This window comes from Bufo bufo, chromosome 4, assembly GCF_905171765.1.
Source record: "Bufo bufo chromosome 4, aBufBuf1.1, whole genome shotgun sequence".
Classification (NCBI taxonomy): Eukaryota; Metazoa; Chordata; class Amphibia; order Anura; family Bufonidae; genus Bufo; species Bufo bufo.
In genome coordinates, this window is record NC_053392.1 from 323,214,057 (window position 1) to 323,241,822 (window position 27,766).

Consider the following 27,766-nt stretch of genomic DNA (forward strand, 5'->3'; position numbering starts at 1 on the left):
CAAGGGACGAAGAGGGTCTGGATTAAAATGCTCACTCCTAATGGAGAGCACATAATAGTCTGCGTAGAAAACATTTCCATGTGTGGGAACAACAGCTTAATGAGTAGAAGAAATATCATATTAAGCACCTAATGAAGTGGATAGCCATAAACCCAGATCTTTGTTGGTTAACAAGTTTAGTTAAGTATGAATGTCATTTCCATCGGAAATTCAAATAAACACATTCAAAATCATTGTATTTGCACTCAAGGCTATTTAAATTGGCTCTACAAAAACGGATTACAAAAGGAAAGTCTGATTTATTTATTTTTTGCACTATGCATGTTCCAGTACTATCTTTCATTAAACTATCAATGATACAACTTACAAACACACAAAAAAACAACAAAAAAGATTTCTCTTAAAGGAACTCTGTCACCCCGATTTTGAACTATTATCTACAGTAATACAAATGTAGTACTGCAGATAAGGAGTGCAGATCACTATTTTTTTTTTTCCTACTGCCCCTCGTTCCTTCGCTGTCAGCAGCCAAAACTGTACTCAAGCGCACAGTCCGGATTGCTGTGATGTTCTAACATAATGGAAAGGACTTCTGTGTGCATGCACAGCAGTCCTGACAATGTATTTCAATGTACCTCTGAGAGTAGACAGCAGGGGAATGGGGGCCAGTAAAAAATAAGAAATTGTGACCTGGGCTTCATATCTGCAGTACTACTGTATTAATGTAGATTATGGTCCAAAATCGGGCTGACAGATTTACTTTAAAACAAAAAACCTCTAATGTATGCTTCCAGGAGAAAATATCTCTATTGCTGTACAGCGATACAATACATTAGCACATAGAGCCTGGATATTTTGGGGGTATCCATTTACAGGAGGTACCCTTAAAGGCATATTAAACAGGAACGTCTAGGTAGGCAAAGGAATAAAAGTGATGAGGACCCTAAGCACCATTACACTCCTAACTACGGAAGCAAAGAGAATATACCGATACAACAGAACGGCTCTAGAACAAGCATTATTTGTTTATACAATATTATTTCCTTCATTCTTATCATCCAGTAATTCATATTTTATTTATAAGAAATGCAAGATTATTAGTGAATATATCATTAGACTTGAACGGAATATCTGGAAATATTACAGGCAACATTATCTAATTTAAATTACCTAGGACTAATTTGGAACAATGTGGAGCAATCGCTGCCTGATCATGTCAATGGTTGGGGCATTCGGAGTGTCTGATCTTCTCTGTAGAAAAATACATCAGTTTGTCTCTGATCTGACTTGCTATTCCAATATTTCCCCATCCCTATTTGAAGTCCAAATCAACACCTTGAAGTCATGTTCCTCAAACCATTTCAGAACATCTTTTGCAGTGTGGCAGGTCAGACTGTCCTGGTTAAAGAGGACACCGCCATTATGGAGCATTGTTGCCATGAAGGGGTGTACTTGGGTTTGCAACATTTAGGTAAGTGCAACACATCAAAGTAACATCCACAGCATTAAACTGTCTGCACTGGCTATCCTTGTAGTACTGTAGGCACTGGGTTAATGAAGGAATAAAAAAGGGTAATAACATTTGGGGAAAAAGTAAGGGGGGCTCCAAAATGGAGGCTCACCTTTTTGAGTTGTGCTAGGATAGTCACAATTCTATTGTAGACCTGTCAAAGTGAAAGTCCAGTATGCCAAAGAGTGCTGCGCAGGTCTGATGCCGCTGGTGGAGATGCCCAGTTCCCCTCAGAGGATAGGTATAGAGGAGAATAAAGGTACTGCTTTGGCGCACAATGATCCAAGATGGCTGGAGGATGTTTTCAGAGCTTCTCTTTATTGGAAGTTGAAAATGAATAAATAAAATAAAACCGCGTTTCGGTGTTATAGTTGCAACTATAACTTGAAGAAGGGGACTTGCAGATGCCCGAAACGCATAGTTTTATTTTATTCTATTTATTAATATTTCAACTTCCAACAAAGAGAAGCTCTGAAAAAATCTTCCAGTCGTCTTGGATCATTGTGCGCCAAAGCAGTACCTTTCTTCTCCTCCACTGGATATTCTGATACACATGCACCCGGCCGTTCACATAATTTAAAAGAAATGTAAATTATCAGACCAGCCCTCCCTCCATTGCTCTATGGTCCAGTTCTGATGCTCAAATGCCCATTTTAGGTGGTTTCGTGGTGGGCAGGGGTCAGCATGGGTACTTGGACCAGTTTGCAGTGAGACCGCAATATACACAGCAAGCTGGGATGCACTGTGTGTTCTAACACCTTTCTATCTTATACGCTGCAAATGAGTCAGCACTGCAGGTGTAGCGTGGCAGTGCACGTGTCCTAGGATTAGCGTCCCATAGAAATAATAGTAATGAAGGACCAGAACTCGCTGTTCGCAATCTTACAAATATTATCTTTATTGCCACATATGTATATCTGTGACGCGTTTCGGCACAAACTGTGCCTTTATCAATGAGTTAAATAGCCCGCCTAACAACCAAGTGCTGACGTCATGTAGTCATGACAACCTAGACAAACAAATTAAATGGAAAAAAATGAAAGCAAAAGTAATAGTATTATGAAGTCTCTCCATTTCCAAAGTAGAATTCTTCTTTATAATGTACATCAAATAACTTCAATTTCGCAGTTGAAAATAATAATACAGGATAAGAATAAACCTTGCGAAAAAGGGTTATAGAAAAACGATTCAACTCGTAATTGCGATTCAGGCCCAGTGGCTCCAAAGTTTGGAGCTGGTGGATCCAAAAAGCCTCACGTTTCATCAGTAATTTGTGTTGATCACCTCCACGGCGTGGTTGTGCTATACTCTCAATGATCTGAAAGTGCAATTGCGCAATGGTATGTTTCTTTTTATGAAAGGTATACGGAATAGGTAAAAGTAAATTTCCCTTCCTAATCGTAGATTTATGTTTGCATAATCTGTCTTTCACAGGCTTCGTTCACATCACCATTCAGGCTTTCCATTCTCCTGCCACATTTAGGGGCAGGAAAGCGGAAAGCACGGATTCGGCACATAACTGAGCCGAACTGAGTCCACAGGCCCCATAGACTATAATGGGGTCCGTTAGGTTTCCGCTCAGAAGAAGATTTTTGTCTCCGCTACAAAAATCTTCTTCTGAGCAGAAACCTAACGGACCCCATTATAGTCTATGGGGCCCGTGGACTCAGTTCGGCTCAGTTATGTGCCGAATTCGTCCTTTCCGTTTTCCTGCCCGAGAACGGAAAGGCTGAACGGTGATGTGAACTAAGCCATATGGGTACATGTTTCGCCGACAAATGACCTTGTGGCTTGTTATATGTCAGCGAAACATGTACCCGTATGCTCTGACCAAGTCATCTAGCCATTGTAATTTGACTCTTGTCAAAGTTGCTCATATTTTCTGCTTTCATCAAATCAACCTCCAGAAATGACTGTTCACTTGCTGTTACACCCCATCACATGACAGATGCCATTGTAACCAAATAATGTAATGGCTGATGGAAATAATTATTACATAAAATAAAATAATTACCTGTGACACATGTGCAGCTGAGAGCTCCCTTTCTACAAATGAAAAGAAGATTTCTTCCTTGCCTCCACATGCAGCCACCAGCTCTGGAAGACACTCAATAGGTCCAGTAACGTCTTCAGAATTACTAAGACTTCTTCCTGACTTCAATTTTCTTAAAGGAAAATGAGCACAAAGAGTTAAACACCCATATCCACACACTACATGTCAGCTCTGTAATGAGGGAATACTGCTGTGAATACAAGAATTCTGAAAATGAATCTGTGCTCCAACAAGGTATAGTAATAAAATACACTTACCAATCTTTCATAAGCTTTCAGGTGAACATGCCAGTTAACGGAGACAAAAAAAACCTTACCTCTCCAGTGGCTTCCAAATATTGATGGCCTATCCTCAGGTCATTATCAGATTGTGGGGGGGTCTGACCCTTGGAACCCCTACACATCTGCGGTCTGCAGAGGCTGTATGAGCAATGCAGCTGCTTGGCTACATAATAACAGCAGAGCAAGGTAAATCCTGTTCACTTGAATGGGAAGAAGATGTAATCACTACTATTAAGACAGCGTGCTGGTAAACACTGAAGAGGCGCCACTGCCAGGCAGCTGATCGGCAGTAGTGCTGGCAGTCGCACCCCCTGATCTGACACTGATCACCTATCCTCAGGATCAATATTGTCAGAATAACCCCCTTAAGATTCATTATCTCAAAAACAAGCTAAAGTATAATCCTACAAGGACGTGACTACTGACATTAAAGGGGGTCTCCACTTTGGACAATCCCTACTTGTTATTTAGCTCATATCAGCAAAATCTAACTCATCTGTAGATAGCCGTTTTGTGGTTCTGCAGAGTACTTGCTAGCTGACTGAGATGCATTAGACATAGCTCAGTGGGGGAACTGGCTATCTTTGAATAGACTCTCCAGTATATGGAGAATTATTTTAGACAATGCTTTATGGGGAAAAAAAACTATGCAAATTATTAGATATCAGCCAAATGGTAGACAAAAGGGTTTTGGTGTTCCTGCCATTCATCAGGGCAGAGCAGGATACCCCTCCTGTGTTGAAGCTAAGGCATGTCATTCTGCCAGCCAGTACCCTTAGGCCCCTTTCACACGGGCGAGTATTCCGTGCGGGTGCAATGCGTGAGTTGGGGCGGTGCACATGAGCGGTGATTTTCACGCATCACTTGTGCGTTGTGTGAAAATCGCAGCATGCTCTATATTCTGCGTTTTTCACGCAACGCAGGCCCCATAGAAGTGAATGGGGCCGCGTGAAAATCACAAGCATCCGCAAGCAAGAGCGGATGCGGTGCAATTTTCACGCATGGTTGCTAGGTGACGATCGGGCTGTGGACCCGATCTGTATTATTTTCCCTTATAACATGGTTATAAGGGAAAATAATAGCATTCTGAATCCAGAATACAAAGTAAAATAGTGATGGAGGGGTTAAAAATAAAAAAAAATTAACTCACCGAGTCCACTTGATCGCGTAGTTGCGGATCTCTGTTTTCTTCTGTAATGTTGAGCTGCCGGCTAAGGACCTGTGGTGATGTCACATCACATGATCCAATCACATGGTCCCTCACCATGGTGATGAACCATGTGATGAGCACAGTGACGTCATCAAAGGTCCTATTCCTGTGCACAGCAAAGAAGACGACAGAAGAGATGCCGGCTGCGCGATCAAGTGGATTAAGGTGACTTACATTTTTTATTTTATTTTTTTAACCCCTCCAGGCCTATTGTACTATGCATTCTGTATTAAGAATGCTATTATTTTCCCTTATAACCATGTTATAAGGGAAAATAATACTATCTACAGAACACCGATCCCAAGCCCGAACTTCTGTGAAGAAGTTCGGGTTTGGGTACCAAACATGCAGATTTTTCTCATGCGCGTGCAAAACGCATTACAATGTTTTGCACTCGCGCGGAAAAATCGTGCATTTTCCCGCAATGCACCTGCATGTTATCCGGGCAAAAAACATGACGCCCGTGTAAAAGAGGCCTTATTGGGACACTGAACACTAAGGGTTCTGCCACACATTTAGGTTTTTTGATGCAGCTTTGGAGCCAAAATCAGGGGTGGATCATAAAGGAAGAGAATACATTAAAGGCAATTTAGACCTTTGTGGGGCGTTTTTTTAATTACTGCATTGTACTCATTTTGACCTAAAAACATTTTTTTATTTGTTTTTTTATTAAAAGTATTGAACCACTGTTTGTGCAGCCTTGAGTTTCTCTAGTAGCAGGATCTGAACGTTCACTCTGTTCTGTCAGATAAGTTGGGCTACTTATCTCTGACCTTATAAACACTCATTATAGCTCAATTCTGAATGTGGCTAAAATAAGTGTTTATGACCTTTTAGTACAGATGCAGCTGAGCTAAACTTGATGGTTAACGCGTTAAGTAAAAAATGGCACAAAAAGGTTAACTAACTCTTTCAATGTATTTTAATGGCTTTTGTCACAAGATGGCACGAGATAACATTGTGACATGTGTGATCAGAGTCAATTTTAGCTCGGCTACATCTGTAGTTTAGACATAAGGTTTATAAGATGACCAGCACAAAGTGAAAGTACCATTCACACAGCTAGACAATAAATCAACTCTTTGTGAGAGAATGGCAGAATTTTTTTTTGTAAAATGATTTTTAGACCACAATTTGTAAAATGCTATAAAAATAATTGCCTCAGAAGTTGTACATAGCATTTAAGGATAGATATGACTTATTCTCTTTTTTAAATCCATTCCTGGTTTTGGCTTCAAAAACTGCATAAAAAAAACTTCAATGTGTGGCATCGGCCTAAGGCTAGCACGCTGTTTCGGCAGACAAACAGAGAACTGTCCAGACACAAACCGCTTGTCCAGCTGACTCTCCACTTTTCTGCTGGAACAGCATACAGATCTCCGCCAGAGCCCATTATACTTAATTCCGTCCGCATCTGGCAATGTCAGATCCGGTGAACTCCGGGAGGCTGTGTGAAGGTAGCCTTACTTACGTTTACGACCATTCCTATGAAGACTCTTTAGCGATTATCTTTAGGATTCTTGGCCCGTGTAAAGGGCCCTTTAGAGAGTGCTTACTTCAGATACTGATAAATAGTCTGTATTCATTTTTGGTTGTACAATTATTTATTGTATTTTCTGTACAAGATCTTGGGGCAACCCATCTAGTCTGAGCTGCTGCCGTGCTCTGTGAACAGCAGTGCAGTCAATTGCTTTAGAGCAGCCACATTTATATACATACGTGTCTGGATATGACTCACTGACTTATATCAGACAGTATTCTAGGAATGATCTGTGACCCGTGCAGAGGTCATTGCGCATGGAAGGGCAGAAGGAGAAGAGCTGTGGCCATACCTACTGTCAACAGTGTGATCCCGTGGTACTTTTATATAAAGTTATCTGTCACTGTACTCCTACTTGTGATGATAATGAAATGACTGAAAAACGATCTCTACAGAACTGGAAATGTAGGTCTATTGTGATGGCTCAATGGCCAAAGTGAAAATAGCAAGATTGCACATCTATGAAGCCATTCTTCTGTTATTCTTGCTAGAAGTTTATGAATAAAGGGGCTTTCAGTGGGGGATGATTTCCACACACAATTGGTCACTATCCAGTCAGTGCCACCAGTATCAGACTGTGTAGTTACCCATGTCCAACTGGTAAAAACCCAATTGTGCTTTTACTCATAAAGTTCTAGTAGGAATAATGTGTAAAGGCACAACCCACAGTTAGAAGAAAACATGTTAAAGAACCATTATTGCATGAGGAAAGCAAGTAGTTACCAAAAGAGACAAAAGGTCCTCTTCTGATGATACGTTCCCTTTAAAGGGGTTGTCCCACCTAGAAAGCTCAGCTATTTCCCATACGTCTCATAGCAATGAATGGACAGCAAGCCACAAATGGGGGCGACCCCTTCATTCATTAGTATAGAACTTCTGAAACAGTCTGAAAAGTTCCAAAGTCCCATAGCGGGACTATTCAGCTTCACTTGTGTGCTGAGTTGCCCAACTGGTACATTACATGTACATACCTGAAGAGATAAAGGTGATGTTTCTCAATATTGGGCACAGTGAGTAAACAGGAGTCATGTATCCATCGAGCTTGGACTACCATTTGCAGCAGATTTGTGATGTTTAGGACAGTGACAAGCCAGCCATGATGAGCTGCAACATCCAGCATTGCCTATGGAAGATGGTCAAACATACATTAAAGCTATTAATTTTCAGCATAATAAATCTCTAAGATGTTATCATTGCTAATGCAGAAGAAATATAGCTTCAATTGCTTATATAAAATTAATGGAAGTACAATATACAGTGAATTCTGAAGGCTCCTCAGACCCTTTGACCCTTTTCACATTTTATGTTGCAGCCTTGTGCTAAAATAATCAATCTTCTCTCAATCCCCCTCAATGAGAAAGTGAAAAAAGAATTTTAGAAATGTTCTCAAATTTGTTAAAAGGGAAAAACTTAACATTTTACATGGACATAAGTATTCAGACCCTTTACTATGAGACTTGAAATTTAGCTCTGGTGGCCTTCCACTTCTGAATTATTTTTGAGATGTTTCTACACCTTGACTGGAGTCCACCTGTGGCAAATTCAGTTGACTGGACATAATTTGGAAAGACATACCTCTGCCTATATAAGGTCTCACGGCTGACAATGCATATCAGAGCAAAAACCAAGCCATATGGAGGAAAGTACTGCCTGTAGAGCTCTGAGTCACGATTGTGTGGAGGCACAGATCTGGATAAGGATACAAAAAAATCCTGCTGCGCTTAAAGTTCCCAAAAGCACAGTGGCCACCATAATTCTTAAATGGAAGAAGTTTGGAACAACCCACACTCTTCCTAGAGCTGGCTGCCCCTCCAAACTTAGTAAACGGGGGAAAAGGACCTTGGTAAAAGAGGTGATCAAGAACGAACATCCAGGTGTGCAAACCTTGAGGCACCATACCCAAGAAGACTGGAGGCTGTAATTGTTTCCAAAGGTGCTTCAACGGCATACTTAGTAAAGGGTCTGAATACTTATGTCAATGCACTATTCCTTTTGAAAAAATTAACAAAGATTTCCAACATTTTGTTTTCACTTTCTCATTATGAGGGAATACCATGAATTTTTTTATTTTAGCAAAAGGCTGCAACATAATATAATGTGAATCAAAAGTGAAAGGGTCTGATGACTTTCCGAATGCACTGTAAGTTCATAAGTCGCCATATTTGAGTCAATAAGAACAGCCAGCATTCTATTGAGCTTTGCTATATACCCTTGTCAAATCCCAAAGCTTGTTGGAAAGTCAAATTGTGACTCATAGGAAGGCACTTCCAAGAGGTGGTGTTGGTGAGATGGTTCTACTCCTTGGGAGATACCTCTTTGCTTATATACAGTCAGGTCCATAAATATTGGGACATCGACACAATTCTAACATTTTTGGCTCTATACACCACCACCACAATGGATTTGAAATGGAACGAACAAGATGTGCTTTAACTGCAGACTGTCAGCTTTATTTTGAGGGTATTTACATCCAAATCAGGTGAATGGTGTACTAATTACAACAGTTTGCATATGTGCCTCCCACTTGTTAAGGGACCAAAAGTAATGGGACAATTGGCTTCTCAGCTGTTCCATGACCAGGTGTGTGTTATTCCCTCATTATCCCAATTACAATGAGCAGATAAAAGGTCCAGAGTTCATTTCAAGTGTTCTATTTGCATTTGGAATATGTTGCTGTAAACTCTCAAGATGAGATCCAAAGAGCTGTCACTATCAGTGAAGCAATCAATCATTAGGCTGAAAAAACAAAACAAACCCATCAGAGAGATAGCAAAAACATTAGGCGTGGCCAAAACACCTGTTTGGAACATTCTTAAAAAGAAGGAATGCACCGGTGAGCTCAGCAACACCAAAAGACCCGGAAGACCACGGAAAACAACTGTGGTGGATGACCGAAGAATTCTTTCCCTGGTGAAGAAAACACCCTTCACAACAGTTGGCCAGATCAAGAACACTCTCCAGGAGGTAGGTGTACGTGTGTCAAAGTCAACAATCAAGAGAAGACTTCACCAGAGTGAATACAGAGGGTTCACCACAAGATGTAAACCATTGGTGAGCCTCAAAAACAGAAAGGCCAGATTAGAGTTTGCCAAACCACATCTAAAAAAGCCTTCACAGTTCTGGAATAACATCCTATGAACAGATGAGACCAAGATTAACTTGTAACAAAGAGTGATGGGAAGAGAAGAGTATGGAGAAGGAAAGGAACTGCTCATGATCCTAAGCATACCACCTCATCAGTGAAGCATGGTGGTAGTAGTGTCATGGCGTGGCCATGTATGGCTGCCAATGGAACTGGTTCTCTTGTATTTATTGATGATGTGACTGCTGACAAAAGCAGCAGAATGAATTCTGAAGTGTTTCGGGCAATATTATCTACTCATATTCAGCCAAATGCTTCAGAACTCATTGGACGGCGCTTCACAGTGCAGATGGACAATGACCCAAAGCATATTGCAAAAGCAACCAAAGAGTTTTTTAAGGGAAAGAAGTGGAATGTAATGCAATGGCCAAGTCAATCACCTGACCTGAATCCAATTGAGCATGCATTTCACTTGCTGAAGACAAAACTGAAGGAAAAATGCCCCAAGAACAAGCAGGAACTTAAGACAGTTGCAGTACAGGCCTGGCAGAGCATCACCAGGGATGAAACCCAGCGTCTGGTGATGTCTATGCGTTCCAGACTTCAGGTTGTAATTGAATGCAAAGGATTTGCAACCAAGTATTAAAAAGTTAAGTTTGATTTATGATTATTATCCTGTCCCATTACTTTTGGACCCTTAACAAGTGGGAGGCACATATGCAAACTGTTGTAATTCCTACACCGTTCACCTGATTTGGATGTAAATACCCTCAAATTAAAGCTGACAGTCTGCAGTTATAGCACATCTTGTTCGTTCCATTTCAAATCCCTTGTGGTGGTGTATAGAGCCAAAAATTTTAGAATTGTGACGATGTCCCAATACTTATGGACCTGACTGTACACGGAAACAGACACAAGAGTGTAGATGCAGAAGACTTGCTAAGTCTCAGAAAGTGGACAAATCATCACTGTTTTAAAGGGAACCTTTCATTACTCTTACAGTCACTAAGGGCAACATAAAGCAATGAGAAACAGGCAGATTTTAGTGTTCAGTCATTTATTCTGCTATCATTATGGGGATGTGGAGAACATACAGTTTCAACAGGACTGACATGTCTGTTTTAGTAACTATTTGCACCCCCCTAGTAACAATTCTGAAGCATCTACTCTTCTAATTCTATGTTGTGTAATTCCTTTATTATTTCTGCTAGAAGTTATGAATTAATTACTGATAGGCTGCAATGAAGGTCCAGCTGGGCATTACCAGCTAGGGTTGTGACCCTACATGGGCTGCCACTGGCAGCACTGACTGGATAGCGTCAGACAGCGCAGTGATTGATCATAACTTCTAGCAGGAATAAAAAAGGAGTCATAAGAATAAATGTTCCAGAATTGTTATTACATGGAGAATGCAAGTAGGTACTAAAACAGACATGTCTGGAGAGGTTACAGGAAAAGAGTCGCTCACTTCCAGAATCGTTGCCCCCTAGATTGAGAGTCTTCTTCTAGGGTAAGGCTTCAGGCAGTGTGCCCATCTGAAGATGCAGTTTAGTGTTTAGCTGAAGAACCTGTCTAATCAAATATAAGAACTACACTCACCTAAAGAATTATTAAGAACACCATACTAATACGGTGTTGGACCCCCTTTTGCCTTCAGAACTGCCTTAATTCTACGTGGCATTGATTCAACAAGGTGCTGATAGCATTCTTTAGAAATGTTGGCCCATATTGATAGGATAGCATCTTGCAGTTGATGGAGATTTGAGGGATGCACATCCAGGGCACGAAGCTCCCGTTCCACCACATCCCAAAGATGCTCTATTGGGTTGAGATCTGCTGACTGTGGGGGCCATTTTAGTACAGTGAACTCATTGTCATGTTCAAGAAACCAATTTGAAAAGATTCGAGCTTTGTGACATGGTGCATTATCCTGCTGGAAGTAGCCATCAGAGGATGGATACATGTTCTCATTCTGTTTACGTCAAATTCGGACTCTACCATTTGAATGTCTCAACAGAAATCGAGACTCATCAGACCAGGCAACATTTTTCCAGTCTTCAACAGTCCAATTTTGGTGAGCTCGTGCAAATTGTAGCCTCTTTTTCCTATTTGTAGTGGAGATGAGTGGTACCCGGTGGGATCTTCTGCTGTTGTAGCCCATCCGCCTCAAGGTTGTGCGTGGTGTGGCTTCACAAATGCTTTGCTGCATACCTCGGTTGTAACGAGTGGTTATTTCAGTCAACGTTGCTCTTCTATCAGCTTGAATCAGTCGGCCCATTCTCCTCTGACCTCTAGCATCCACAAGGCATTTTTGCCCACAGGACTGCCGCATACTGGATGTTTTTCCCTTTTCACACCATTCTTTGTAAACTCTAGAAATGGTTGTGCGTAAAAATACCAGTAACTGAGCAGATTGTGAAATACTCAGACCGGCCCGTCTGGCACCAACAACCATGCCACGCTCAAAATTGCTTAAATCACCTTTCTTTCCCATTCTGACATTCAGTTTGGAGTTCAGGAGATTGTCTTGACCAGGACCACACCCCTAAATGCATTGAAGTAACTGCCATGTGATTGGTTGATTAGATAATTGCATTAATGAGAAATAGAACAGGTGTTCCTAATAATTCTTTAGGTGAGTGTATAACGTCATATGTACATGTGACAAATCAACCCGCTTAATAAAGCATCCATTAGACCGTTATAGTCCTGTGCATTACTGACCAGCGCTATTAATTGTGACATTGAGTCCAATGTTTTATAGACAAATAGAGGGGTGTGGACTTAAGACAATCTACACACTGAAAGCTTCCTTCAACAACCGGCCGTTTACACACAGTTTCAATAAAATTAGACAAATTCCAAGAAGCGCAGAATCGGGTCAGAGATGTAAAAGAGGCACTTAGGTGCCCCATGCTACAGATCAGCTTCCCAAGTTTTTAACAACTACAGCTTTCTAAGAAACTACATGTTCGGTGGAAAGAGAGAATATTAATATTTACAATATTCATCAAAAACTGTACACCAATCCTGGGTCCATAAATAGAAAAGCAACTTCATTATGAATTATTTGCAGATATTTTACTGCCCTATTAATTTCTACTGAGCCATGCACACGTGTTTTTTTTGCAGATCGGTGTGGATGTTTCACAAATGATAGAACATGTCCAATTTTTGTCCAAATCTGCGGATGAGACCAGTATTTCAATTATTGGGAGCCCGAAAAACACAGAGCCCACATAGAAGCTGTACTAAAATCTAGACATGGCTCTGTGCATGAGGCCTTACTTGGAACATCATTGCTGTAGGGCAATTTAGTCAAAACAGTTCCCGAAGTTCAGTGCATAAACTAAAATAAAGTTTTACCTTTGCTAAATCTTCACTGATTTATTAGGGAATTAGCAATAAACCATAAGGAAACTGCAGTTATTGTATCTACTAGAATGAGCAACTAAAGTCCCTTCAGCTTCAACACACTGTTTCACAACATCCTGTATTCTCGGTGAAAGATTTGCTGGGTTAGCTAAGAATTTTAAAATGACCTTCATCTATATTATTCTATTTACAGCGGCATGCAAAAGTTTGGGCACCCCTGGTTAAAATGACTATTGATGTGAACAGTTAAGCAAGTTGAAGATAAAATGATCTCCAAAAGGCATAAAGATGAAACATACTTTTCAACATTTTAAGCAATATCAATGTATTATTTTGGTTTTGTACAATTTTAGAGTGAAAAAAGGAAAAGGAACCCAAGGAAATTTGAGCGCTCAGATAACATTGACCGAGGTCTCAGGGCTTAAATAGCCTGTTAGCGTTCAGGCTTGTTCACAATCATCGTAAGGAAAGGCCAGGCGATGCATATTTCACCATCGGCCCCGTCCTCCAACACAATTGTGGGTTTCCAACGCGTTCTATGTCACTGTTAAAGTTATTGGCTATAATGCACAGGTATACAAGGTATTATAAAGCGTATAGAGTATATTATAAAACAATGTCCCCTAGTGACAGTATAAAAAAAAAAGTTAATCCCTTCCCAACATCCACTGTACATCTGCCGGGTCTTTAAAGCAGACACCTGCAGCTAATCTCTGCGACCGGCGGTAATTCCTACCACGCACATTTAAACCCTCAGATGATGTGGTCAAATGTGACCATGGTCTCCGAGAAGGCTAAAACCCGCAAGCACACGATTCCGAGGCAGGAACACTTTCCCCGGCGGAGATCAAGGAAAGCGGGTTTTTTTTACTGTAAATTTTTATTAACCCCTTAGTGACTACCCATATGCTTTTTTTTATGGCAGTCACTAAGGGGTCTTAGGCTGGACCGCCACAGTTTCACAGAGGTCCAGTCTAAGCGTTGCATGGGTCCAGTCTAACCATTGCAGCGGAGAGTGAGTGCTTGGCTCTCACATGAGGAGTACCACAGATCCAGGCTATTTAACACCTTACATGCCACGGGTAATGGCGCCGGCAGCATTTAAGCAGTGACAGAGGGAGCGGACTCCCTCTGTCTTCCATTGGCACCCTGCAAATGTGATCAGGGGGTGCCAATGTGTGTATAGTCCTGTCTGGGACCTGATGTAGGCCCCAAGCATGCCTTGAGTGTTCCTAAGCAATCATCCGTTTCCCTGGCGCAGCCTGCTTGTCAATGTCAGTACAGCACTGACATTAAAATGCTATATAGGGATAGTGCATTGTATTTTAGAAGGAATCAAAAGATTACATGTTATAGTTCCCTTGTGGGACTATTAAGTGGTTAAAAAAAAAGTAAGACAAATTTATTTAAAAAATCCAATAAAAAACGCTTTTTTTATATTGAAAATATGCCTTTCAATTCAAGAAAATTACAAAATTAAAATCTCCCCCATGTTTGGTATCACCACTACCCACACTACACAAATATGTAAATTATCCCCTACAGTGAACGCCGTATGAAAAAAAAACAAGTTCGGTAGCAAGGTTTTTTACAGTAAAAATAAATTTATGAAGTTATAACCCGAAGTCTCGCGAGACTTCTCAAAGTAATAACTTCGGCTCATCGGAGCCAATACTGAAGCATCCGAAGTCAATTCGCTCATCCCTACTTGTAATGAAAGTCTGATAAAAGAACTGCTTTTACACCAATTCTGAACATTATAGAAGAGTCCTTTGTGTCTCTAACTGAGAGTTCCCCCTCTTCTATTCTGTGTGCTACGGAGCTGAAAACAAACATAGTGGGAAGTAAGGGAAAGGGCGTCATAGCAGTACATTGCTGGTACATTACACAGAAGGGAGATGCCCCTGCTTCTGAGTGAAATGCATCTAGCTGTGCAACTGAAATAGGGAATAATATGGCTGAAAGAGAGATTAGGGAAGTCCAAAAAAGTTCCTTCACAATTATGACTGTACAAAGCAACACAGCCATTATGCAATTTTTTTTATTTTTGAAAACTCAGGTACGCTTTAAATTTAAAATATCTGATTATTTTATTCCGCAAAACCACTCTGGCCTATCCATAGGATAGAATACATAATTCTTATTGGTGGGGGTCCAACCACTGAAACCCCCACTGATCATGAGAGACCTGTGTACCCTCATATGAATAGAGCAGTGGTCGAGCATGCATATTGTCACTGCATTCATCCCTATGGGAGTGCTGGAGATAGCCAAAAACAATGCTTGGCTATCTACAGCAGTCCCATAGAGATTAATGGAGTACAGCGCACATGCTCAACTGCAGCTCTGTTCACACCAGGGGACACAGGACCCTCATTCTAAGACTCTCTGGGTTCTAGCTGTCCTCCACACCACTAGGGGAGCTTAGTGCATACTGTTTATTAGGAGGCAGTAGCTCCTTAACTCCCTCTTAGTAATGTGGTGCTCTGTATCAGGAGTTTACTTGTTTTTAACACTTTACATATACAAAAATACATATTTTAACTATGGTTTCTTTGACACAGCCGTGTGTGGTCCATAAAATGCGGTCCGTGACAACCTTGTGGCATTCCCCAGACTAACTGTAGCTCATATGAGCTGATCTCACAGTATCCGTGAGGGACGCATTTCCCAATCCAATCACGGTTCACTTAAGCCGAACTTGGCTCACATGAGCTGTGGTTGATCTGGGAAATGTGGACATCACACGGAGTGCATTTCATGGTCCACACTCGGCTGTGTGAAAACAGCCTATTACTGTATTTCAGATACACAAATAGGCTTGTGAATAGTAACTGGTAACTTAATTGCTACTGCCACATGATGCTACCACTCACTTTGGCGTATGGCTATTATTCCTTGGACAAAAAACCCCCACTAATTTCCAAACAGAGGAAAATGAAGTCCCTTGTATGCATTCTGTTGTCTATTAAAGTAAGTAAGACTGCAGCTGAGCCTTTCTTCTGTGCAGAGTGAAGTTAGCAGGACAGTAGCAGGGAAGCTAATTGTAAATCAAGCAGAAGTTCACGACACTCCCTGCTATTCATTAGGACACCGGCTGATACCAGAATTGATCAAGCCTGGCTGTAGTAAATCAGCAGGTTTCCCTTGACAACTCAGATCCACAGTTTTTCTTAGGAATGAGGATAATAACAGTTATTTGCACTGCATCAATGAAGGAGCTGTTGATTTTTTTCTGCACTACTATTTACTAGCTATTTTTTCCATATGGAAACATACATTTATATCCCCATCAAGCAAATTGTATTTAAGCATCCTATTTTAATGAACAAGTTTGGTCTCTTTCAATTTTCTATATAATAAAGGTTACTTTTTACATTTCTCATCCCGGCAGCAAATCCCTTATGTAATAGGTAATTCTCTTTCAGTGTCGGCTTTTGTTCTTAATTAACGGCTGTGGTAACAGAATCATTGGTGAGTAAGTCTCTTATAATGCCATAGGGCTAAGATTATTAACCTGGGATTTCAGGCAAGGTTTTTGGAGTGCTTTTAACCCTTCATCCAAATCCACCCGTTCATACAAATTTACAAGCATACTTTGACACTTTCAAGAATTAAATATCTAGAACCTCTACATTGAACAAAAACATATGGCATTAGGTGGAATTAAAAAGAATAGTACTATTAACTGGAAGCTCATTCTATACAAACATGTACATAGGGACAGCTAAAACGATACCACATAATACAGTGATTCATATAGGTATTTATGTACCCCGATGCCAGAACCCGATGGTAAGAGTGTCTCATGCCATGTTCAGTCTCATTTCAAATACCTGTTAGGGAGAGTACACATCACCGCAATTTTTCTGATCCATCAGAAAAATAAAGGAAAAACTGATCTTGTAAAAAAAAAAAAAAACGGATCCTGTGCATCAGCTCTGCACATTTGGCATCTGAGATTAGTTTTTTTTTTAAAAGGACTGCATGCAGACGAAAATGGCTCAAACGGATGCCAAATGTGCATAAGGATAGTTTTTTTTTCAGGATTCTGTTTCTTTTTCTATTGTTCTGGCAGATCAGAAGAACAGAAAAAGAACAGTGATGCGAACTCTCCCTTAAATGTATTCAGATAGTTCATAAGTATACATGTGTACTCCATGGCAGTGGGGTCACCAAGTGCTGAGAAGCATAGTGCATAAACTCTTTTCCATATAGTGTAGTGTAGTATGCTGCGGTATTTTATCTAGTAAGGTGACAGACACCAAGATGTAAACCTTGGTGGATGGATCCTATTATAGTCAACTGGGTCTTCTGGATGACGTCAGTGTCTATCATACAACGGAACAACAGCAAATTTCATTTTAATTGTTCTGCTGCCATGACAGAGCAGAACAATGGAAATAAGCAATCCTGACTAATTTATTGGTAACATTGCTCTAGAACAAATATTGATTGATTTGCTTAAAGAGGAACGTTAATCTTAGTCACAGAATATGGCATAAATGTCCAATAGAAGTGGGTTTTACCTCTGGAGAACACATCTGACTCCAGAACCATTCTGTTTGGTGCAGTGGTGGATCCAGAGCCTGGTCTCGGGAGGTGCACTTCCAGATTATTTTCTGTCCGCCACCACAAAACAATGGTGCTTATAGAACAGACTCCACAGTGTAGCGGTTTACTGTATATTGTGTGGCACAGTGTATCCTATATGTGTATAAGAAACATATTTCACATGAAAACAATTACTTGGCTTGGCCCTTGGGGATCTCGGACACCACTTCAACACTTTGGCTGGGGTTCGGTGGAGCTGATGTTGTGTTTTAGCCTAATGAGAAATATTTCATAATAAGGATTTGGAGAAGGGGCAGAGGGATATCAGAGCAGGGAGAGGCTGGTGCTGCTACTAGGGGGTCATACCATGGGGGAGTAATAAAGACCACCATAATGCCCCCCTCAGTAGAAATAATTCTCCTTATAATGTGACAGTGCAAAAAATACCCCTTTGTAATTCTCCCAGGTGAGCTAATGTCCGCATAATGTGCCACATATAGTGCCCCCAGTAAATGCCCCCATAGTGCTCCACTCCCTCCTTCCTCCTAGTGCCCCCATAATGTACCAGTATAAAATGCTCCAGTAGATGCCCTCAGTGTCCCCCATAATTTGCAAATATAAAATACCCCTTCTTAGTGCCCCCCGTAGATGATCCCATAGTACTCCTCTCCCCCCTTCCCCATAGTACCCACCATAATGTGTCCCAGTATAAAATTCTACTGTACAGAGTCCCCCATATAAAATACCCCTTCTTTGTGGCCTCAGTAGATGCCCCTATAGTGCCCGCAATAATGTGCCAGTAACAAGAGCAACCCCCTAATCATGTGCCAGTAACAAGAGCAACCCCCCAATCATGTGCCAGTAATAACGCCCCCATGTGCCAGTAATAACAGCCCCCTCCCCATGTGCCAGTAATAACAGCCCCCCCATGTGCCAGTAATACCAGCCCCCCATGTGCCAGTAATAACAGCTCCCCCCATGTGCCAGTAATACCAGCCCCCATGTGCCAGTAATACCAGCCCCCCATGTGCCAGTAATAACAGCCCCCCCATGTGCCAGCAATAACAGCCCCCATGTGCCAGCAATAACAGCCCCCAATGTGCCAGTAATAGCCCTCCCATGTGCCAGTAATAGCCCCCCCATGAGCCAGTAATAACAGCCCCCCCATGTGCCAGCAATAACAACCCTCCCATGTGCCAGCAATAACAACCCTCCCATGTGCGAGCAATAACAACCCTCCCATGTGCGAGCAATAACAGCCCCCCCCCACGTGCCAGTAAAAGTATTGTATATATAAAAAACAAACAAAAAAAAACACTTATACTTACCTCCATGTCAGCGATGCGATGCAGGCCTCTTCCAGCCTGCGCTGGCCTCTGATAGGCTGCCGGCCTAGTGCCTGCAGCCTATCAGAGGAAGGGAAAGGGACACACCTCCTGAGGACGGCGATACAGATGACTATGGAGATGAGCGCTTCCACAATGGAAGCGCTCATCTCTCTGTGCCCCGTTCCCCTTTCCCCCTGGATCTGCCAGTGGTTTGGTGCCAGGCCAATGTGAGCAGAGAGATGATGGTCTACATTCACTTCTATAGGAGTTCTGAAAACAGCCATGTTTTATAGACATGTGATAGGACACACAGAGCTGAATAGGAGCTCTTCCAATTTTAATCAGAGGCATACAAAGGCTTCTTTTCTGGCGGATTCAGTATGAATCTAGCAAAAAAGAATTGTAGAATGCTGGTGTAAGAATGCTGCTGTAAGAAGCTGTAATGTACAGATATTCCCCACTAGAAACATTTGCATATGATTTTGGGGGACAATGTCTCTAACATACGGCGTTGATGGAACGCTAAAAATGACACATAAGAGTCCCTACATACAACATACTACAGATTCTCTCTAAGTGGATCCATCCGGGAACAGCACAGAAAGTTAGTGTCATGCCCCACTCTGACGATGTGCGGAGGTCGGCCAGGATAGCAGCACGAGTTTAGTATTTGTTTTGGTGCCGTGCTGGATCCGCCTCTCATCAGGTGCACTGGGTGGAGTCATTAGTTTAAATGGTCTCCAGCTAAGTGCTCTGAGCGGATTATACTGATCATTTTGGTCTGGGAAGTTTGGAGGGAAGGTTGGCTGTCTCGGAAGATAAGTGTAATTTCTTGTTTGGTTGTTATTGTCATCTATCCCATCCAGGTTCTGTGCGAGCAGGCTGCTCCCATCTCCCCATTTCACCATCTCAGGGAGTTCAGGGTTTTGTCAGTTCAGGCTGGAGGACACAGCACACCTACCTTCAAGGTCTGCCTGTGGGCTGAGCAGTGCAGGGAAAGAGGTCAGGGATAAACTAGGAGGTGACCCTTCCCCTGTCTCTCGTCCAGAGCCTGGTTGGTGTGTTATCTTTTATACTGTGCACGTCCGCCGTGACATTATAATCCGGCATACTGTGACTGCCATTGCTCAGCGTTTATGTGATGGCGTCAATTGATGCACTGGTTGACCGCATGCAGGGTTTGTCCCTGGAGGTTGCGGATTTGCTATTGATACTTCCCCTCTTTCTCAAGGAAGCCTTACTCACGTTGTTCATGGTATTCATTTAAGGGTGGGTGATTCACATGCTGAGATTATTTCCTGTTTCGTCATGAAGGATTTGCCAGCTCCAATAGTTTTGGGGTTGCCATGGTTGTCTAGACATAACCCAATTATAGACTGACAAGCGAGACAAATCATTGGTTGGAGCAAGTTTTGTTCGGATAATTGTCTTGTCACATCTATTTCTGAAGTGTCCGTTACGGCCTTGCCTCAGTATCTCTCGGATTTTTCGGACTTCTTTTCGGAGGGTGGGGCTCAGGAATTGCCCCCTCATTGTGACTATGATTGTCTAGTGAATCTCATTCCGGGGGCTAAATTGCCTAAGTCTCGGCTCTACAACCTCTCTCAACCCGAGAGAGGTCATGCGAAAGTATGTCGCCGAGAGTTTGGCAAAGGGTCATATTAGACCATCTAAGTCTCCAGTGGCTGTAGGTTTGTTCTTCGTGAAGAAGAAAGATGGATCACTGAGACCGTGTTTGGATTTCCGGGAGCTGAACCGTATTACAGTCCGGGATCCATATCCCCTGCCTTTGATCTCTGATCTTTTTGATCAGATTGTTGGAGCCAAGGTGTTCTCCAAGTAGGATTTAAGAGGAGCATACAATCTGATCAGGATCAAGGAGGGGGATGAGTGGAAAACAGCCTTCAATACGCACAAGGGTCATTTTGAGAACCTGGTAATGCCTTTTGGGTTGACGAATGCGCCAGCGGTATTTCAGCGATTCGTCAATGATATTTTTCATCACTTGGTGGGGAGGTTCGTAGTAGTCTACCTAGATGACATTTTAATTTATTCTCCTGATCTGAAGACCCATCAGGATCATGTGAGACAGGTTTTGACGATCCTTCGGGAGAATAAGTTATACGCCAAATTGGAGAAATGTTTGTTTGCGGTGCAAGAGCTTCCATTCTTGGGATACATGCTTTCTGATTCCGGCTTTCGTATGGACCCCGAAAAGGTCCGGGCGGTTCTGGAGTGGGACCGACCGCAGAATCAGAAAGCTTTGATGCGGTTTTTGGGGTTTACGAATTATTATAGAATTTTTTTTTCGAATTATTCCACGCTAGTCAAACCTCTTACTGATATGACCAAGAAGTGCGCTGATGTCTCTGTCTGGTCGGATGAGGCATTGCAGGCCTTTTCGGCTATTAAGGAGCGTTTTGCGTCTGCTCCCATTCTGGTGCAGCCGGATGTATCTCAGCCATTCGTGGTCGAGGTTGATGCATGAGAGGTGGGGGTTGGGGCAGTGCTTTCGCAGGGTCCTTCTCCTGGCAAGTGGGTCCCGTGTGCCTTCTCCAGGAAGCTCTCGGTCGCCGAGAGGAATTATGATGTTGGAGATAGGGAGTTGTTGGCTATCAAGTTGGCCTTTGAAGAATGGCGTCACTGGTTAGAGGGGGCTTCTCACCCAGTTACTGTGTATACAGACCATAAGAATTTGGCTTACCTGCAATCTGCCAAGCGTCTGAACCCTAGACAGGCCAGATGGTCATTGTTTTTTACCAGGTTCAATTTCGTGGTTACCTTTCGCCCAGGGGTCAAGAACGTCATGGCAGATGCCTTGTCTCGCAGCTTCCCTGGGGGAGGTGATTCAGAAGATCCAGCGCCGATTTTGGCGGATGGAGTGGTGGTCTCCGCTCTCTACCCTGAATTAGAGATGGGGGTATTGGGAGCCCAGGAGAGGGCTCCTGGTTCGTGTCCCCCGGGGAGGTTGTTTGTTCCTGAGGGCCTACGATACAAGGTGTTCAAGGAACATCACAATACTGTTCTCGCTGGACATCCTGGTGGTAAGTCCACCTGTGATCTGGTCCCCCGGAGGTTCTGGTGGCCAGGGTTGCGTAAGAGTATTGAGAATTACGTGACAGCTTGTGAAACCTGCGCTCGGTCAAAGGTTGCTCATACTCGACCGCCTGGTTCACTTCTTCCATTGTCTATTCCATCTCGTCCTTGGACGCATTTGTCCATGGACTTTATTACGGACCTGCCGAGTTCTTCCGGGAGAACAGTGATTTTGGTGGTGGTCGACCGTTTCAGTAAAATGGCTCACTTTATACCACTAACAAGTCTGCCTAACGCTAAGACTCTTGCGCAGATTTTTGTGGATAATATTGTGAAATTGCACGATATTCCTTCGGATGGGGGCACGCAGTTTGTCTCCAGGTTTTGGAGGGCGTTCTGCTCTCGACTCAGCATTCAACTTTCTTTCTCGTCGGCTTTTCATCCACAGTCGAATGGTCAGACGGAGCGTACCAATCAGAACCTGGAGACCTACTCGAGGTGCTTTGTGGCTGAGAATCAGGAGGACTGGTCCTCATTCTTGTCCTTAGCAGAATTTGCATTGAATAACCGTAGGCAGGAGTCCACGGGTAAGTTGCCATTTTTTGGCGCATACGGTTTCCATCCTCAGTTTGGTACCTTTTCTGGGTCTGGTTCCTCCGGGATGCCAGAGGAGGAGAGATTCTCTTCTGCCTTATCCTCTATCTGGCGGAGGATTCAAGGGAATCTGGAGAGGATGGGTGAGAGGTATAAACGAATGGCTGACAGGAGACGTGTGACTGGTCCGGACCTGTGTGTGGGTGATCTGGTGTGGTTGTCCACTAAGAATATCAAGTTGAGAGTGCCATCTTGGAAACTGGGTCCAAGATTTGTTGATCCGTATAAAATTTCTGCGGTGATCAATCCTGTGGCGTTTCGACTGGTTCTGCCGCAGACTTGGAGGATCCATGATATCTTCCACAAGTCTTTACTTAAAAAATATGTTAAACCGGTGGTACCATCGCCATTGCCTCCTCCTCCTGTTCTAGTCGAGGGAAACTTGGAGTTCGAGAGCTCCAGGATTCTCGACTCGAGAGTTCTGCGGGGTTCCCTCCAGTACCTGGTGCACTGGAGGGGATACGGTCCTGAGGAGAGGATGTGGGTTCCAGCGTCAGATGTCAATGCCAGCCGACTGGTGAGGGCCTTTCATAGGTCCCATCCGGATAAGGTTGGTCCAGGGTGTCCGGAGGTCACCCGTAGAAGGGGGGGTACTGTCATGCCCCACTCTGACGATGTGCGGAGGTCGGCCAGGATAGTAGCACGAGTTTAGTATTTGTTTTGGTGCCGTGCTGGATCTGCCTCTCATCAGGTGCACTGGGTGGAGTCATTAGTTTAAATGGTCTCCAGCTAAGTGCTCTGAGCGGATTATACTGATCATTTTGGTCTGGGAAGTTTGGAGGGAAGGTTGGCTGTCAGTTCCTGCTCTCAGAAGATAAGTGTCATTTCTTGTTTGGTTGTTATTGTCATCTATCCCATCCAGGTTCTGTGCGAGCAGGCTGCTCCCATCTCCCCACTTCACCATCTCAGGGAGTTCAGGGTTTTGTCAGTTCAGGCTGGAGGACACAGCACACCTACCTTCAAGGTCTGCCTGTGGGCTGAGCAGTGCAGGGAAAGAGGTCAGGGATAAACTAGGAGGTGACCCTTCCCCTGTCTCTCGTCCAGAGCCTGGTTGGTGTGTTATCTTTTATACTGTGCACGTCCGCCGTGACAGTTTGGATAAGGATGAACAACATCATTGCCGCCATCTTGAAACTTATGTACACAGTGGGCAAAGAGTGTTCCAGTTTACACAGCCCCCACTGATTGACATTCAGAGTCCTTCTATGGCATCTGAGATCTGCAGATTGAGCCCAAAGAACCGTGAAAACAAAACGGATGTGTGCATGGCCCCAATGATACTGCATGGGTCACTGTGCTATCCGTGAAAAAATCTGATGTGTGCATGGCCCCAAAGAAATTAATGGGTCAGTGTGATCCATAAGAACACTGAAGAAAAATACAGACGTGTGTATTATCCCTTAAAGAGACTGATATACTTCTTCACTATACATGCAGTAGTCCACCAAGATGAGATGTGTGCACATTTGTATGATGTCTTAAAGAAGTACAAGTGTTCCCCTTTTGTGTATGCACTACTACAATCACGTGTGAACCTTCATACCTCTAGGGTTATCATGTTCCTATACCGCTCCACTGTTCCATACGAGAAGAAACAACCCTAGACTTGCACACACGTCATACTCATTTCTGTAAGAGTAATACAGCTTCCATGAGGCTCTGTTTTACATGGCGCAGGCTTTTGTAATACAGCTTTGGGGGACACTTCAAATCAATATCTGAAGGCTGCAGCATGTGTAGTACGCCATTCTAGTCATGACTTTTGGACATGTTTGGCTCTGCACATTAGCATTTATTGCTCACACCTTCTCAGTCCAATGGTTTGTGCTGTATGTATGTGTTTATCTAACTTACAAGCAATATTCGACTTTTCATTAATGAGGTTAATAATTGATGCTTTTGTGCGATAAATCTTCCAGGTTATTTTATAACCCAGGAGTCAAGTGTTTAAAATTACACTGGGTTTCCATAAGCAATTTGACTACATTTACTTTCGCTTGAAAAGCTGGAATAAAAAGTTGCTGGAGGGCATGAGCAAAACACCTTCCATATAAAGAGCTGCTCCTGTTTGAGACTGAAAACTATTTTACATCTGTGGAGGTTTGCAAGATTTCAGTCTGACTGTAAATTACAACTGTCTAAGCACAGTTATTTTACATTGATCGGGGTGGCTTTTGCACAGTAACCATAAAATAAAGAGAATTTGAATTTATATCAGAAACATAGTTAAGTCTTATGAGAGACAACTTCTTAAAAATAAATCCGTCTACTCCCGACACATCTGTGGCTGCTCCAGGGAAAATGTAGCAGTACATGACGGCCATTCAGATGAATAGCCGTCCTTGCCATACAAGGACAGCTTCGGTCCGTCCACCAAAAAGGGGGCAGCTCCTACAGAGTGGCTCTGCATTCTGGCCCATAGAGGTAAGTCTATGATCTTCATGAGACAGCCCATGTTACTTCTCATGAGATGGACTACAGTCCAACTATGCCTACAAAAAGGGAACATGTAGGGGAGCTATCAACTGGTGAGTGACTCAATTTCCCCTCTTTATGGAATTGGCAAGATCTTTGGGATATTCTTTTTTCTTTCTTTCCAAACCTTTGGATAACTCAGTGTGCAGAGGTGAGCACTTTAAGCTCCCCTGTATAAATTACATTCAAAACATACATACATACATCACAATTTAACTTGGCAATAAATAAGGTAAATATATCGCATGTCAAATTTTTATGTAGCTCCAGATTCTGGGAGAAATATTTGAACATTTTTCTATGCAAAGTGGTGGTAGTGCAAAATTTCTCTCCAAAAAATGAGCTTTATTGTGTGGTTTTCAAAATGACCATTAAGACAATCACTTTCTAAAAACCCCACAATTTTTTGCAAATTAAAAAATATATATATTATGATAATCTAGGGGGGTACTATCTCTCCTTAGGGAGAGAACGCCTTAATCACTGTGAGGAGACTTATAGGTCATACATACTCCTCTGGAATTCTGGGAAGAAATGGATGCAAATGAGCTCTTAACAAGCTCTGCCTCTAATGCCACCAGATGTAAGGCAGCTATCCTGTAAGTCAATGTTCAGCTCTTTAACTAAGCCTCGAGACATGGTTTGGATATTAGATAAGCCAGCACCTCATCTGCAGACAGCTGTTTCGGGGTGACTGTCCCTCATCTCTGCAAAGGAGAGATGGTACCCTCCTAACCCTGACAGGCCTCTCACCCTTGTCAAGCCAGTACTCTCTGCTCTGCACTGATGAGGGGCAATCACACCGAAACAGCTGTCTGCAGATGAGGCGCTTGCTTATTTAATATCCAAGTCATGTCTCAAGGCTTAGTTAAAGAGCTGAACATTGACTTACAGGATAGCTGCCTTACATCTGGTGGCATTAGAGGCAGAGCTTGTTAAGAGCTCGTTTGCATCCCATTCCTCTCATAATAATCTAGTAATGCAACAAAGTAACCAGCAGAAACACAAGCAAGCACAGGGAGGACTAGTGTTAGACTGGGGTCTACCAGTAAAACTCATTCTGGGGGCCCACTGTACAGCTATATGCAAATATCACCTGTTCACACAGCGCTTGACAGCAGCAAGAGACTACATGATGATTGATTATGGAGGTTCCTGCAGTGACTTTAAAAAAGGGTGTCTTTAGGAAACGAATTTACTCGCTGTCCTGCCTCTACCTAGAAGCAATCTCAGCCACCTGAAGCATCTATAACAATAATAATAATAATAATAAACTGGGTACTTAGTCAAATAATATACCCAGCTGTTTTTATAAAATAGGCTGGTTGAGATGCTGTATGCTGTAAATGTAGTGCAGTCTACTGTGTCATATTCATCTTGTGCAGGGGGTGGTAGACTATGGGACCACCTTGCTCAGAGGCCCACTGGGGGATTCACCTGTACCCCTGTCCAAGCCTAAGCATCTAAACTCCATGCTACTGTTGTATTTAAACCCACGACCTCAGTGCTGCTAGGCAACTGTTCCAACCACTGATCTACTGTGCTATCCTCCAATTTACATTCTGTATAGTGCAAAGGAAGTCATGTAGGCATTAGTGATGGACGAACATTGCCCGGGACGATCAAATGTTCGCGAACCACACGTTCGCAGTGGGTCCCATTCACTTTAATGGCAGGCGAACCTGAAAAACCTTCAGGTCATATTTTCAGCCACCAAATACTTACTCGAAGAGCACAAATAGTCCCACAACATGGACAGTGACATGCCAGTGGAGGATCAATGGCAAAAATTCATGGGGCCATTTTTATGCATCTTAAAGGGAAACTCTCAAAAATGTGCCCTGCTGGAGCCTTTTTTTTTAGGCCACGGGAGTACAGGCCCCAAAAATTAGGCATTCACCTGACAGAAAAGAACAAGTGATTATATGGCTGGAGATATATTAGGCGGTCACTGAATAACGATTTTACTGTAGGCCAGTGGAGTACAGGCCCCAAAAATTAGGCATTCACCTGACAGAAAAGAACAAGTGATTATGTGGCTGGAGGTATATTACAGTTGCAAGAAAAAGTATGTGAACCCTTTGGAATGATATGGATTTCTGCAAAAAATGGTCATAAAATGTGATCTGATCTTCATCTAAGTCACAACAATAGACAATCACAGTCTGCTTAAACGAATAACACACAAAGAATTAAATGTTACCATGTTTTTATTCAACACACCATGTAAACATTCACAGTGTAGGTGGAAAAAGTATGTGAACCCTTGGATTTAATAACTGGTTGAACCTCCTTTGGCAGCAATAACTTCAACCAAACGTTTCCTGTAGTTGCAGATCAGACATGCACAACGGTCAGGAGTAATTCTTGACCATTCCTCTTTACAGAACTGTTTCAGTTCAACAATATTCTTGGGATGTCTGGTGTGAATCGCTTTCTTGAGGTCATGCCACAGCATCTCAATCGGGTTGAGGTCAGGACTCTGACTGGGCCACTCCAGAAAGCGTATTTTTTTCTGTTTAAGCCATTCTGTTGGTGATTTACTTCTATGCTTTGGGTCATTGTCCTGTTGCAACACCCATCTTCTGTTGAGCTTCAGCTGGTGGACAGATGGCCTTAAGTACTCCTGCAAAATGTCTTGATAAACTTGGGAATTCATTTTTCCTTC

At 42.6% G+C, this 27,766-nt stretch overlaps 1 protein-coding gene across 1 annotated transcript in view; it reads right to left on the reverse strand.

Annotated features, from left to right (window-relative positions):
• Nucleotides 1-27,766, reverse strand: part of ASCC3 (activating signal cointegrator 1 complex subunit 3) — a 742,201-nt gene that overhangs the window by 8,750 nt on the left and 705,685 nt on the right. Inside the window, exons 38-39 of the mRNA XM_040428803.1 lie at nucleotides 7,566-7,717; nucleotides 3,525-3,675 (exon numbers count right to left, since the gene is read on the reverse strand). Of these exons, the coding sequence (XP_040284737.1) occupies nucleotides 3,525-3,675; nucleotides 7,566-7,717 (303 nt within the window). The remainder of the gene's footprint in view (nucleotides 1-3,524; nucleotides 3,676-7,565; nucleotides 7,718-27,766) is intronic.